This window comes from Fulmarus glacialis, unplaced genomic scaffold (assembly GCF_000690835.1).
Source record: "Fulmarus glacialis isolate BGI_N327 unplaced genomic scaffold, ASM69083v1 scaffold3180, whole genome shotgun sequence".
NCBI lineage: Eukaryota > Metazoa > Chordata > Aves > Procellariiformes > Procellariidae > Fulmarus > Fulmarus glacialis.
In genome coordinates this window covers 103,788-119,771 of record NW_009186906.1, presented here as the reverse complement: position 1 = coordinate 119,771, position 15,984 = coordinate 103,788, and the positions used below count along the sequence as shown (strand labels likewise).

The window sequence follows — 15,984 nt, the reverse complement described above, 5'->3', positions numbered from 1 at the left end:
TCGCTGCAGGTTCTCAGCATCTCTTAAGATCAAGGCCATGTTCCTTAACCAAACAGTGCCAGTGAGCTGATCTACGCCCTGGTGCGAGCTTTGCCTGCAGTGTGGGCTGGGCTAAGCCTGTTGGACTCATTCTCAGAGAATGTAAGGAGAAGAAAATCCCACCAGTGGGTTTCTTTCTGGATTAAACCCCTGGTGCTGGGCAGCCAGAAGTCGCTATCTAAAGAGACTTACTCTTTTATGAGTGTAACAAATATGGACTAGAAAATGAGGCACCTACTTTTCCTTCTTCATGAAAGAAAAATAACTGTTTCTGATATGATCCAGGTAACAATATGACACAAATTCTCTAACATGAGAAGGGCTTCTAAGCCTTGTATTGGTTTGTTAAGCCCCTTCTGCGCTTCTTTCATAGGATGTATTTTATAAGATGTGCAAGTGAGGATTAAGACATGAAATGTTTTTGAAACAAAACTCATTGCCCCCCTGGATAGAACAAACCAACTGAACGAAAGCTGTATTCCAAACAGTCCTTGCTGGAAAAAGAAGTTGTCTTCCAAATTAAACAGACTATACAAAATTAAACTCAGTAAAGAGGGAATATTTGTGCCAGGTACTCTCAGATACAATTGCAGAGATATGATGTGACTTGCAATATTGTGCAAAATGTGAGTCCTCATTATGATGGGCACTACCATATATAACCAATTTCATCATCCTTATCATCATCTTCATCGTCATCATCTTCATTAGCTGCTCTTACATGAATCTTCAGTTTCCCTTCTTTGTCTTTTTTTGCTGCTTCAGGTTCCTCTTCCAAATCATCCAACAATACAACAGATCCACCACTGCCAAAATCCCCTGAGGTTTCTTGCTCTTCTTCTGAAACAGGTGAGCAGGAAAGGTCATTCCCTGACATGACACCAGATCCCTTGTTCATCACTATCCGTGTCATTCAAGCCACTGTGATTTGCCATGTTACTTTTTTAAATTAACTGGTTTAGCTATTCACGGAACAACCTCTAAATTTCAATTTTTCATCCTGAACTGGGATAAATATATATCAATTTACTCTGAAAAATTTACTTGCATAAAAAACTATGTATTGCCCTCCTCCTAGAGACTCAACTGGAGAGTCTCAGTTCACATGCATGCAGGCCAGAAAATCATTACTTGTTTGTAAATACTTTCATCCCATCACAACTCTGTAAACCAGGCTAAAAATATTCCACAAATTGATTTTATTTGAGTGCACAAACCACGCTCTGCAAATGTAGCTATTGAGCCTAACATCTGTGATGTGATTCTGGGCATCTCAGACCTTCTAGGTCTCTGCTTTTTCTGTTCCTTCTCAAAGAAGAAAGCTGCACCCAGCACTCTGAAGGAATACGGCTGAAATCTTGCTTGCCTAGGTCTAACAGCCAATTGCTGATTTCACATATCTACATAATATTGTCCTGTCAGCAATTTTATTGGGCTTGGTTGTTAATTTATAAAATTCTACACATTTAGGCCTTCCTTTGTCTGCAAAGACATTATTCATGAAGTCCCAGTAAATGTGTGTTCCAGAGCATAAGGAACAATATATTTAATAACCATGCATAGAAATCCCATAGCCTTAATTTTAATACCAATTACTACATTTTCCAGGCTGGTAGCAAAAATATGTTCTTATTGCCTGTTAACTTCTGCTGCACCCCCCGAGTCCAAAGGACCAACACGTATGGAAGGGTCCCATTTGTAGTCTGAATAGGAAAATACAGGAGCACTCTGAACACTGGCAGTCACGTTTCCCTGTTGTCACTTTTGTTACCGAACGCCATCGTACAGCAATGGCAGGGCTTACAACAGTGTTAATTCCTTGCTGTCTGAGGAAAGCACATCGTTACTCACCACAACTAACTGTCCCTTGCTTTCTTGAGCCGGCTATCTCATTCCCGTACTTATCAACACACCAGCACTGCCCTGTGCTGCCATGGCACTGAGTGGCTTTGTAATAACCTTCTTCATTGCACCGTGGGATGAAAGCACCTGAATAAAATATAAGGTATAATCAGTAACGCAAGCCTCTGTAGGAGCAAGCAGGTATACAGAGTATTATGAACTTGTCGCTTATTTACATGAAGATCTTCACAACGGTGGCAAGAAAATACATGTGATTATCCAGTGCCTAAAAGGGAAATCACATATATATGATCATATATAATCAGAAATTATATATGATTAACTATTTTCAATAGTTAATGCACAGCGCATAAATGTTTGTGCATATTCAACACACGGAGACAACGGCATACAGTACTAGGGGTAGGTTCAGTCTGTCCCTGAATGATTAATATTCCCACAGTGCCCCTTTCAGATTTAACTCCTGGTTTTAAACTTTTCTTCACAACTGGATTATTACCCCAACTTCATTAATTCTGTGTTTCCCTTCCATTTGCACTCCTTCAGCGTTTATCACATAAGTCTTTCCACAACACTGTAATCATCCCTGGAAGGTACCTGCCATCTGCTTGCTATTCATACTAATCTCAAGCACAACTTCTGACTTACTGAGAGGCCCCATGTGAAAAAGGAGAAGTAATGCATAAGCTTTACATAGAGGGACAGCAGGATTTGAAGTCAAAATAAGTCTTTGGATTTGAAGCCCAAGATTTGTCGCACAATAAAACCAATATAGTTCACCCTTGTAGAGTGTGGTTCATTCTGGCTTCTGCAGACAAGGAAGCTCTCAGGAGAAACCTGTTTTATTGTTCCCACCATTTTCAGCAGATACAGCAAATGTACTTCAATATGAAAAGCCCTCTTGTCCTTGGAGATGAGTTAGCTTTATTCCCAGGGGAGGTCAGTACAGTCATTTTCCCTTCTTTGCCAATTGCTTCAATTTAAAACATGGCAGAAACCCACCCTTGCTCCCGAATTTCTTGTCTCAAATGATTTTTGAGAAAGTATTTTTCTCCTTTGTCAAAGATACCAGTGATTTACTGGTCACGCAGTTAAGTTTTTTAACTAGTCCCATATGTATAGCATCTCTTCAGTCAGTTCATGTGTCAAAGGGGCTATTTCCACTACATTTCTCACAGAAAAAATGAATGAGAAGGTGCTGCCCAAATGTCATGAAATTTCCTATATAAAAGACATAAAAGTGGAAGTCAGTCAATCTCTCTCTCTCTCATCTATATAAAGTGAACCCTTGAATTTTCAAACTCATCGCACCACAGATCTTGTCTAATGTTTGAGTGCTGCTAAAGAAGGTCTGGAAGATGAGAACAGAAACCTTTGAACATCTGCAGAAATCTTTGTATAGTGGATCAGTTTTGGAGACCACTTCACATCCATTAGTGAGAGTATTTTAAATAACTTGAAAGCATGATCTTATAGCAGGTTTGCTTATAGGTACAAATGTAAGCATGCTGATGACTACCAAAGACTCACTTTCACTATTTATAAAAAAAAATGGTTCCAATAACCATGTATATGTATTCGCCTTTGCAGGTTTTTGTAAGTTAATGCTCACTGTTCAATCCTTTACTTCAATATTGATTAAGTTGTTTTTCATATTTATGCTCATGTCCTCTCTCTGTTAAGCACCCCAGGTGTTTATCAGACTATACACAACCTTGGGAAAAGTGCTCAGGTGCTGATTTTGAGCTGGTGTGACTCAGCATAGCTGTACTCGTGCCACTAGAGCTCCCCTGTTACACCAGATGAGCATCTGGCTCAGGGAAGAATCAAAGGGGTTCCTCAGTGGCATTACGGGGTGAGCAGAGAACGGCCTCTGCATTTTAAACTGTCTTGTGCTTTCTCTTTTCCTTGGGCAATGCAAGCTTTCCCGTCTTTGAAACAGGCCTTTTTACATAGTTGCACTGTGTTTCTTGTATGATATTAAAATGTTCTACACTGCCTGTAAAAGCCATAGATTTAAAAATAAATATGGCCCTGGCTCACTGCCAACATAACTGTGTGTGGAAAGGATTCACGCTTTGGGTCACAGCGAAGAGTAGAAGGTACTTTTCCTTCTGCATGGGAAATTTGTGCCAATTTCTATGTAACACTGGAGCTTTAAATATTTAGCTACGCATACTAACGTCACAGTATTTGCCAACCATCAGAGGGAAGATTACAGCATGTCCTCTCCAGCGTGTCAGGTGCAGGTGATAATCTGGTGGGGATGGAGAGTCACTGGGAGCAAGTGTTGTACAGCGTGATGATTCGTCCTGTAGATCCTACACAAATCAGTCCCTGTGTTCATTAGAAACAAGCCTGGCTACAAGCTCTGCTATTCAGACAGCCCATTTAATGGGAACATTTCACCCCATAATTTGGTTTGGCATCAGAGAACATCCGCAGGGTTTGGGAGGAGAAAGGAGTTCACATTTCCTCTCCAGAGGTTCTTGCACAGACGGTGCTTCCCCACAAGCGTGGGGAGGACCGCTGGTGGACCAGCTTTACTCTTAGGCACTACAAAATGTTAGTCACTCCCCGCTGAACTGCCTCAGGCTAGTGAATCCTGCTTCCCCCATCTCTCTTTGTCCCATGGAGTATTTAATTATTCCATGCAAACTTGAACAGTGCTGTTGCATCTATATCCTCTTTATGATCCAGACAATATATCCCCCTTTTTTTTTTTTTTTTTTTTTTTGGCATCATTTCCTTATCTATATAATACTCCCCTTCCTCGGACGACATGGGGAGAATAATTATATGCTAAAGATAGTGAAGCATACAGGTAAAAGCCTGACAGAATTAAGTGCTAGCCAGCACACAGCTCCCTGTATTAGCTATTATGTTAGCTGAATTCACAGGGCTGATACAGGAGAAACTACTGACGGGAGCAGAAATTTATTACCTTAGTGATGTGGGAGAAGCATTATCAGGCTGCACAGTTGTATGCTCTAAAAGTACACTCTCTGCAGTTAATTGTACTCTAGATAAATCTGGTAGGAAAAGATGAATAGTGCTGTTTACTTTTTAATTCAGTCCCCTAGGATGCTAGACTCTATTTGAAAGCCTCCAAATTCAACATATCTAATGGCAATGGCTTTGAAGTACTTTGTTGTAACTGTCATGTGTTTTGAAAAATATATAGAGAACAAAATATCAAAAGTAATCATTTTTTTATCAATGGATACAAGATAACAGAAATCTTCTTCATGCGTACTGTCCAGACTGTAAATGCTGTGCTCTATATGTCAGGGACAGAGAAGGAAACAGAATAATTAAAGGCTAGTTTCTCTGAAAATATTAATCTCTCTTTTCAATCTTTACTATTGCTACAAGCGTGTTTTTTGTCACGTGTATGTTTGGGTTTCCATTTGCATGATTTTTCAGTCAGTGAAGAGAAAAGACAATGTTTTCTGCTGTATAAATAGCTATGAGATCAGATTAAAATCTCACGGACAGGTGCCATTACGCAGGCAGACTTTCAAGGTAGATGAAGCAAAGAGTTCCTCTCTATATTATAATTTTCTAGCTTGTGGAACAACCTATGCCTGACACTTCTTCATTTGTTGAGCTTAGCCACTTTCATCCTTCATTTTTTTAAACAGTTGACTAGAAGTTATCTGTGGTAAGGGACGATTCTTACTGCTTTTACTTGGTCATTTTACTCCTGCTATTGTGATCAGATCCCAGTGATATGCGCTACAACTGCCTGCATGTCGTACTACCTGCAATATAGCCATCATTTGTCCCCACACACTGGAACAAACCACTTGTGTTTCAACCTAGATGACACAGAATCATAGAATCATTAAGGTTGGAAAAGACCTCTAAGATCATCAAGTCCAACCATCAACCCAACACCCCCATGCCCACTAAACCATGTCCCTAAGCACCTCATCTACACGTCTTTTAAATACTTCCAGGGATGGTGACTCCACCACTTCCCTGGGCAGCCTGTTCCAAGGCCTGACCACTCTTTCAGTGAAGAAGTTTTTCCTGATGTCCAGTCTAAACCTCCCTTGGCGCAACTTGAGGCCATTTCCTCTCGTCCTATCGCTTGTTACTTGGGAGAAGAGACCGACCCCCACCTCGCTACAACCTCCTTTCAGGTAGTTGTAGCGCGCGATGAGGTCTCCCCTCAGCCTCCTCTTCTCCAGGCTAAACATCTATTGCATCTAGCAAATAACAGCAAAGCATAAAATAAATATGGGATAGCCAAAGCTATCTATTAGGAACTGGGCTTCTTATTCTTTTAGGTGGCTTGGAAAATCATGGCTCCCATGAGACAGAGAACACCGTGACTTCCTCTGCCACAACATGCATTCGAACACAAACACAAAATATTTACTGAATGGAGCACACATACAACCGAGCAATCAATCCTCCCTTCGCTCCCATAGCTACGAACAGCAGGAGCTGTAACTCTGAAACATCTTAATCTTTATGTGAACTTGCTATGAAAGGATAATGGAACTAAACCATAGTCCCTGTGGCCTTTGGGAACGTTTATCCTTATTTTAAACCAAAGAATCCAGGTTGGGATTGTTTCTAAGGTACCTGAACCTTGAGTCCAAACAGCAGTGGCGTCTGGGAATGGCAGGGTTTGGCAAAGACGAGCTTTGCAGAAGTACCTAGAAACATCAGACTACAATCTGAGAGCAACCTGGGAAGCAGACCGCAACCCGAGAAGCATTTCAGCAGAGCTGACATGCATGCTCTGTGCTGCAGCTAGTGATGCTGTAAGAACCTGACACGCGTTCTCGATGATGGGCCTGACTGAGGCAAGCCAGACTCTCCCAGGGCGGAATGCAGTGCTTCCTGTAAACAGAGACTGTAACCTGTACGGCTATGCCTCACGTGATTTGGATCCACGTACACGAATGTGCTAGGACAGAAGTTTCAATAAGATACCACCACATAAACGCTAGGCTAACAACACTGTGATTTTAGGGTATGGAATTAGTCACCTTAAATTTACTCAGTTCAACAACCTGATTTTTTTAGCAATTAAATGGGAAAATGCCATACAGGAATTCATTTCACCTAATTTTAGATATCCATCAGAGCAGTGTAAGTTATGAATCAATTCAGGCTCTCAATAGTCAATAGAGAGAGGGGCAGGCATTATCACATCTTGAGACGAGATGATATGAACCCCTGGTTTCACATACATGGAATATACTGAAGTATTTTTAAGGGCGATTAGTCAAAAATGAACCCCAAGGAAAACACGCATTGCACCATAACTGGAAGAAGACATGAACCCATCGGCTATGCACTTCAGTGGCACCTGCAGTCACCCTTCAGAAAGGCTGGAGTCTCAACAGCCTCTGTACTGACTCTGACCTACGAGGTGACGAAGGCAGTGTTAAGCTCTGTGCAGACAAGGCTTTGCATTTCTGGAGAGCTGTACATCAGTTCTGAACCCACAGCCACGCCGACACCTGTTCTGTGGGTTGCTATCTCATTATTTGTTTCATTTCATCGTGTCAGGCCTACACTCCGTGGTGCATATTCCGGACTCAAAACATTAGTCTCTAATTGAAAAACCATTACTGCATATAAAGTTACAATAATCACACAAGCTTTAATTAGTTGAGTAAATGAATAGCAAGTAATCGAACTTACCCAACAGACTCTTCCCTCTACTTAGCTTTTGAATTCTATTCATCTCATTCTGGCAAGGAAGACCTAAAATATAATGTATGAGAATCAGTTTCCAGATGGTACGGGACAGACTCTGTAATGACTGGCTTCGTGGCTGACATGAAATGTAGACTACTGTACACCTGGGAACGAAAGAAGCCCATATGCTGGTACGGTACTGCAAAACAAATTTATGTCATTAGCTCCACTAATTAAAAAAAAAAATTGCAACACACTGTAGTTGAGAATAGTGTTTGGGGGCCGTTTTCATTGTTAAACTGTTTTTCCTCTCTTTTCACCAAACTGACATAATGCCAACTCTCTAACTTACGATTTGCTAATTGACTAATTTCTGCATTAATAGAACAGTAAGTTCTTGAGCTTTCTATCAGCAATAGAGCTTATTTCTAGACTGCGTGCACTGGCGCTTATTACTTCTTTGTTTCTTTTAATGATCAAGGGATATTAATACAGCTCATCTGTGACATTAAACATTGTTACACAGTGCCCTTTCACACCAATGCTGGAGAAAAGAGCTTTTTAACGCAGCTGACTGCCGATTACCAAACTGTCCCTATAAGCAGATCAATCAAACCTGAAACACAGGGAAACCCAAACAACTTCTCTTTGTACTGCAAATTGCACAACTCACCGCCCGGCTTCTGGAAGCAGTAGCACCACTCATTGTTCGAAAGCTTTCCGTCTTTGAAGGAGTCGCAAGAGTTGAAGAGAGGCTTGACGCACGGCTCGTACTTATCCAGATAAATGGCACTGATCTCCGAGGGATCCAGCAGCAGGTCATAGTTCATGTCAAGTTTGTTGAACATCCAGCCTAAGGAATCCTTACAGATTGGTAGTATGCTGGTGTCAAATCCTGTAAGAAGACAGGCAAATACCCCCAACTGAACCCCAGCACGCTCACTGCACAGGAATCATTGCTAAGCTGAAGCCTTTATGATTTTTTTGGCTGGACTCTGAACATTACCCTCACTTGCCCAAAGCAGAACAAAATTCTAAGACTGAACTGATTGTGTAAAGCTTAAAACCCAAGCACAGGTACAGGCTAGAGCGCTACTCACACTCTTTAGGAGCTGTGGGGTGGGCTGAGATTCATAGCTGACTACTGTAATTCCAAGTTATTTCTACTCAAAAAATTCTCACTTTTTTTTTTTCTGTCCTCTGTCCAAGTGGGATGGCCTTGTTCCAAGAAACTGAAATGTGACGAGAAAAGGATGCATCCACCATGTTTTCAAACTAGACTGAGTCTGAATGGAATTTAAATACTGTTTCCCAGACCCGTTTCCAGTTCCCTGATCAAATTCTTTCCTACTGTGCTCTCACCTTCCACCTCTCACCCTAGCTCTTCACTCTTCAAAGCCCTTTGATCTGGATTGCGAGCTGTCTGGGGGAGGCAGGGGGAGAGAAGGGACGAAGCGTCTCTTTTACTTGCACCACTCTGAAGGATGGCACTGCTTCAGCTGGGAGCTCCAGAGAGCTGCACATGCTCTTGTATGCCATGCCAGCGCGGCTCCTTCTTGCAGCCTCCACGATTGTGCAGCAATACAGGATTCTGCTCTCCAGCACTTTGGAAACTATCACCATCATTCATTTTAATAGCCCAGATCCTTAAAAGCCTGCAGCAGCAGCAGCGGTTATCACAGAAAGACAAAGTCATGCATATAGATACCCACAATGTACATGAGATACATATTCCACTATTCTGCAGTCGCCACAAAAAGAGTGGCATTGCCTTCTTTCACAAACAAGACAGGGCATTATAAATCCATACTGTCACTGTATTTTCAATGCTTGGTACAAACATGGACTAATTTCCAAGTTATCTATGATACAAGAAAGTGTATTTGTAACACAGAGCCCATAAATGTGCAAATAAGGATATTGGTTTCAACATTGGTTTTCAAGGACTCGGAAATGTGCGTGCATCGGCCGAGGATTTACAGGCAGAGAGGGTACCTGAACCACGCACCCCGGGCACCTCGCGCTCAGCCGCGTGCGATAACCTGCCTGCGCACTATTCATTCTGCTATGGGCCATGTGGAGAAGCCTGATGGGCTTTTTCTTTTGCTGAATCTTTCACTGAAAGAGGTCAAGCTTAGCCTTATTTGCCGTACGTGTCAAGTCCCGTTGCACGATGCCGCTTTGTTAAAGTGAAACCTAAGATGTTGCTGGAATCACGCTGACAGTTTGTCCAAGCTCTGCAGCCTACCTGCTATTTTAAGCATTAATGCAAAGGAGGGCAGTGCTTTGTGCTGGAAGCTGGGCTTTTTGTATGCAACTGCAGCTGAAGCTTGTCAGTGACATGGAGAAACAATCAGAAGGGTTAACTAGTGGGAAGGTTTATGTCATTCATAATACATGTTTCTCTAAGAAAGGAAGAAGGTAACACTATTTCCTCAGGGCTAGAGGCAGCTCAGGCAAGGAAGAGAGAGATCATGCTGAACATTTCATCACATTTTTGTGCTGTTATCTCCTCTAACATTATCTAATTGAGTTTGAGCACAGTGAAAAAGAAAAAGGCCATGTGAATAGATGTAGGGAGAAAGCCTGCTTGCCTTGCCGAAGCAATTAGGTCTATTAACTTCAATTATTTTATTCATCTGAAGAAGGAAAGCCGGATTTGGTCACTGTGCAATCTCTTGTTGAGTGAAAGGATTCAAGAATCCTTGACTTTGCCTTTACAAAGCACCGAGGAGGAGGGCACACAGTCCTGCCTTGTGCGGGTGTATGCTGTGCCTGATTCCCCACCACCGGGCAGGTCAAAAGTAGTCAAACAGGCAGGGGTGGATTATTCAATTGCATGGTGGAGCTGGGATCTGTACATGCTTCAGCTATCCCGGTTTAACACTCCCAGAGGAAAAACAGCTGGGTTCCGTTGGCTGCTCTTTTCCTGCACAGATCCCCTCTCTGGTGATGGTCTTTATGCCCTGTTGTGGCACTTACTGCTGCTAAGGTGACTAACTACAAGGTCTGCTGTACAACCAGTTGAGTACGGTACGTGTTGCTCAGCCCTGTGGGTCTCTAAAGGTCACCTCTAAATGGCAAGGATCAACGCAGGGAGGAGGAGGTCCTGGCATGAACTTGCCCCTGACAGTGTTTGTGGATTATTTCTGAGTCTTGTTTTCCTCCCTGCTGGGAAGTCTTTATCTGTGCATACAACATGCATTCAGGGATACAACAGCAGCGTGCCCTCAGCACAGATCTGTCTGAGCAGATCACAAGATAGTGACTGATGTGAATACGAAGCTGCTCCGTGACATACCATCTGGGCTTGGATGCAAGATACAATCATGAAAGGTCACTTATGAAGACAGTTAATTATATTAGTTGAAGAGTTTTTGATTGTAGTTTCTTATAAACAAGGGAGCTTTCACTGTTGTGACCAAAGTTCCAGATTAGGTTTATTAAGAGGCTGTATTACTAAGCAGTGCTGGATTATTAGACCGTGTGGTCTGGAAGGCTTTAAATATTACAGTGGTAGGTGTGACAGTAGCTAGATAGTTATTATCCGTGAAAAGGTTAATTCTCTAATTGTCCCTCAATATGTGGCTGAAGGTGAATAGTAGTATCTACCTCCACTTCATATTGTCTCCTGGTAAAAGCTACTGCCCGTAAATCACCTTTTGCAACACTGCATCTGCAGTCCAAACCCAGCAATCCTGGACGCTCTCAGCACCCTGCAACAGGAATGAAAGCTAAGTGTGCCCTGGGTGTGCAACGCAGGCTCCGACTTACTGCGTAACCGGGGCAGCTGATGGAAAATGGTTCTCGGAGCTCACTTACCTTCACTGGGAGGTCACTGTGCTCCCATCAACTTGGTGAGGCCAAGTGATGTTGAATGAATTAACTCCTTTTTGGAGTCTTTTGATATACTTATAAATACGATGCAATATGCTGGATGAAATAAACCACATACTGTAATTCTGAAACAAATTAAGTGCTTGGCTAATAGACTGGACTTCTTGCACAACAGACCCGGAGTAACAGTAACCTCAGTGAGAACTTTTCTGCCTCTCTGCATCAGCTCAGCGCTGCAGTGCCTATGGTGAGAAGCAAGAGAACGGCGCAGGCTCCGTATCCCTCCTGCGCTTGGCTCCGTGGCGGAGGCTGCCAACACAGATGCCAATTAATGTCAGTTGTGGTGGTGGTTGCTCTCATTTGGACACCTGCTCGCAAGGACCTGGCCTGAGACCATCATGTTTCTCATTCCGACTGATAGCTGTTCAGCATCCTAACAACTTTCATTCACTACAGATCTGGAAGGAAATCAAACTGGTGACCTACATGTAAAAGTCTCATATCCCATTAACACGTAAAACGCTCCACCTCCTCCGAATTAAAATGGAATTAAATCAAAAAAAAGTCTTTAAGTGAAAATCCTAATTAAAAATAAACACACCTTCTGGCACATAAAATTATTTTCTCCCTTCAAGAGTTGACTCACATGAGTCAGTTTTATTTTATTAAACTATACTACAATTAAATTAACAGGGGAATAATTAACCTAATTTCCCCCATCACTTAAAATAAAGGAAGTAGGAGAAGGAATGTTCCCCAGAAAAAATCCTTTATATTGCATAGATCTCTAGTAAAAGAAAAACAACTCCCACTCCAACCACAGAGACTACCTAGGTACAGTATGGCCATGTTATGAATTATCAACAGGCTCAGGAGCAATTTGAATCTGCTAGTAGTTAATTAGTTTTATTATTTCCTTATGTCAAAGCACGTCCCTGAGTTGCTTATATTATTTATCGAGGCGATTTCAATTGTACAAAGCCTGCAGAAGACAAAGTTCCTGGCCTATGGTGCTTTGCTGGGATCTGGCAGATAGCTCACTGAATGAAGGTTTGAGATTTCAAACACAATGACTTGTCCCCTCCTTTTCCTTTCAAAAGAGATTAAAAAAAAAGAGAGTGTACTTTTTTCCTTCACCTGGGGGTGAACTTAATACACTCAAAAAACTTATTTACACCCACAGTAACATCTTGAAAATTTAATGTAGCATAGAGAAATCTCTGCTGGAACACCTCCTCTAGACAGCTGATGTGTCCGAGGCATCGTAGTCTTTGCATCCCACCATCTGTTCCTTTTACTGCCACAGGGGCACACCCAAAATGGATTACTTTGAGGATGTGCATGCCTTTTAAGACTCTACAGGCATAACCAAACCAGTTCAGTTTAATGAAGTGATCAGCCTGGTGAGGAGGGCAACACATGCATAGCAATAAAAAAAGGGCAACGTATTTCCCCAGTTGCATGTCTCCTATTTGCCCGGATTCACACAAATTCTTTTTTTCAGCTTGGATAGGTGAACTTCGCTTTGAATTCTGAGCCCTCTTTAAGATGTCTTTCATTTTTACAAATGTTTGAAGTTGAAGTTAGAGGAAGCCAAATTCTGCCGCCCTTACTCTGTGTGTATTTTCAGTGCTACTAGAGAGAATTGGAGCTGCAGAATTTGGCACATGGAGATTAATTCATGAACACTGTTGCAAACTCTTAAAAAGAAAAACAAGCCCGAGTTTTGTGGCATTCAGAAACGATTTAGGCATCTTAACTCTCAAAGTTTCTTTCTTTTTTTTTTTTAACTGACATATAAGAAAATAAGAAAATGTGCCAAACTAAGTCAACAGTCTAAAAATGAACACTGTTGAGATCAAGTGTTTAAGATCATCAAGGCAGCCTTTCATATAAAAGCTGCCAAGAATCAAACTAAACTAAAAAGAGATAACAGCTCCTCGGTGAATCAGAGCAAACACTGCAGAATTACCAAGAATGTTTTTCTCACTGAAATTGCTTCAACAAAAAAAAGACCCAACACCTTTAGGAATGAATTTGGTCTTTGGCCTTTGGTAAGGTCCTCATGAGCAGCTCACAGGTCATCTGCATGAAAAACACCCTTTTGACAATCTGATAAAATGAGATTCATGTGGTTCTGGGCCTAAAGGACTTCAGACAAAGTCTTAAGTCTCTGGCCTTTTCTCTCATGGGGTCTGAAATGAATTCACATCTTGAAGCCATGATTAGCTGTACACCCAGTTGTCTTTTTACACTACGGTTCCGCTTCCTCTGCATGATAGTATCGTTTTTTTGAGTACCGTTTAAGAAATAAGGAGGACATATGGTTTTAAAGATGCTGACTTTGTTGTAAATACTATGGAAAGTAAGGGACATGAAAAAGATCATTTACACAGAACATGGCTTGTTTCACCACATGGTTTTAAGATACAATTACTTGGCATTAATGCGATTTGACTATAGTTTTGAGCAATACAGCCTGTGGTATATTCTGTCTCTTTAGGAAGAAGCAATCTATTGCTACACAAACTCAGAAGTAGCACAAAGGAAAAGTGGCTGTGGAGACACGGACCAACCATAAATGCCCATCCTGATGTGCTGGGTCTGCTCTACTGCACGTTTAGCCTCTCCAGCCTCGCACTACAGGGCAATGAGGCACTGGGCTCAAAATTCTGCGTGTGTGAACCCTGGTTTCAGACAGCTTATGCCAGAGAATCAGGACAGTGAAGGCGAGTCACACACCTAGATAAAACTTGTGCATCCTACTTTGCAACCCAGGGGCCCACGTGTTTTGGGACATACTATTTAAAAGGATTAATGAGTCCTTACAGAAAATAAATGCGCATCTGCTCTCTGATGAACATGACCTCTTTTGATGTTGTTATCTGAATCTTCCCCCTCCCTGGTGGGTAAATGACATCAAAATCAGTCATGTTGGCTAAACCCACAGAGAGTAAATGTCCTCTAAACTGTTCATTTTCTTCCTTTCTTAAAAAAAAACCAACATCAAAGGAAGCAAAGATGGTGTTATTAAATACCTGGGACACAACAGATTCCAGCTTTCCACACCATTTAACTATTCCAGCTCTGTGAATGCAATGCGGATGTTTTTATTATTCTTTCTCTTATATAAGGTGTTAGTAAGAAATTGTAAAATAAATCTAAGTGAGTCCTTTCCAACATTGGCATAATTTTCCTCATGCTTGTATGCCCTGTTTTTGGCTCATGCCACTGACACTGGGGGCAGAAAATGCTTGGCCATAAACTGGGAGGTAAGCATACGCCACGGTCCATCCCCGAGAAGCAATTCGGATGCAGCCGTGCTGATTTGGAGGGTCATGGAGTTTAACTGTACAGACATGAACTATGTCATGCTAGTTAACCTCAGGGCTTGGGAAAAGTCCCTGAGCAGTTTTATCTTCTAGTATAGATGTGACCTCCATGGCCTTCAGACAGAGCTATTTGCCTGATTAACTTGTAAAGGTCTCTCTGTCTCCGGCTGCCAGTTTTTAGAGCAGTTTGGGCCAGAGAGCACAGAACGACTGCAGCTCCTTTAGAAAACGGTGCAGCTATTTATTTGCAGGACCAGGTCTCCTGCGTACCTGCTTACTTGCTGGCACCTGCCTGACATGACATGGTAGCACTAACGGCCGTGCTCAGCTGAACGCTCTCTCAGGCTGGGAAGCTGCCTACAACACTCGGTGTTCAACGGAAAAAGCGTTTTCTTACTGCCTTGTGCCGTCTCCGAGCTTGTTGGTTTGATGACACGATTTGCGTCCTCGTGAAGAGCACCGAACCAGTCTTTTAGTCGCGAAGCGAGATTCCTCAATTCTTTGTCTGTGCAAGCTAGAAAAAGAACAAAGGACCAGTCTGAATCAAGAGCACCAGCGAAAAACCTTTCTCCAGATGGTCTATTTAGAAAAATATTGTTCCTGGTTGTCCTTCTCATTAAGAGCTCTGAAGTAAAAGAGAAGGTTAGGGAAAAGGATGCAAGTTAAAAAGAAAATGTAAGTCATTATGAATTATAAGTTGTACTCAAGCACTTCCTCGGTAGCTGACATGATTTGTGATGGGAGAAGTGACACACGGAGCTACCCGCAGGTTCTCAATTAGAGCTATGTGACTTTAACTTCAATGTTTTCACCTTTTAGGATTTCAGAGAAAAGTATCAGTCTAACAGATGGGGAGGAGGGACATACTTGCCTAGACATACGACTCGAACAAGATGCTAGGAATAATGTATAACCACATTTGGCTTAGTATAAGGCTATTATCACAGTAATAGGAAATATATATACTTATTTATACACATAAAAAAGAAAATTGTTATGTTGCTCTAGTTCTACTGCAAATGAGACTTTGCCACCTCTGAAGGTTGTCAATTCCATTTTGTTAGCTAGGAAAAACATTTCTTTTCTTATACGTTTTTACTGAGAAATATCTAGTTTTTCCATAAATTTCTGCCAAGAGATTAATGTCCAGCTGAAGCACGTATTTTTAAGGAAGAAAGCTGCATTAGTCACCAGTTTCTGTCAGAAAAAATATTCTTGTTTCTGTATCATGTTTAGTGCTTAAAATTTA

The 15,984-nt window shown here is 41.8% G+C and overlaps 1 protein-coding gene across 1 annotated transcript in view; it reads right to left on the bottom strand.

Moving 5' to 3' along the window:
- Nucleotides 1-412: 412 nt before the first annotated feature.
- Nucleotides 413-15,984, bottom strand: part of SPOCK1 (sparc/osteonectin, cwcv and kazal-like domains proteoglycan (testican) 1) — a gene marked incomplete at its 5' end in the record, with an annotated part of 93,635 nt that continues 78,063 nt past the window's right edge. The window contains 5 exons of the mRNA XM_009573027.1: nucleotides 413-879; nucleotides 1,891-2,028; nucleotides 7,570-7,632; nucleotides 8,240-8,461; nucleotides 15,133-15,249. Coding sequence (XP_009571322.1) covers nucleotides 689-879; nucleotides 1,891-2,028; nucleotides 7,570-7,632; nucleotides 8,240-8,461; nucleotides 15,133-15,249 — 731 coding nt within the window. The remainder of the gene's footprint in view (nucleotides 880-1,890; nucleotides 2,029-7,569; nucleotides 7,633-8,239; nucleotides 8,462-15,132; nucleotides 15,250-15,984) is intronic.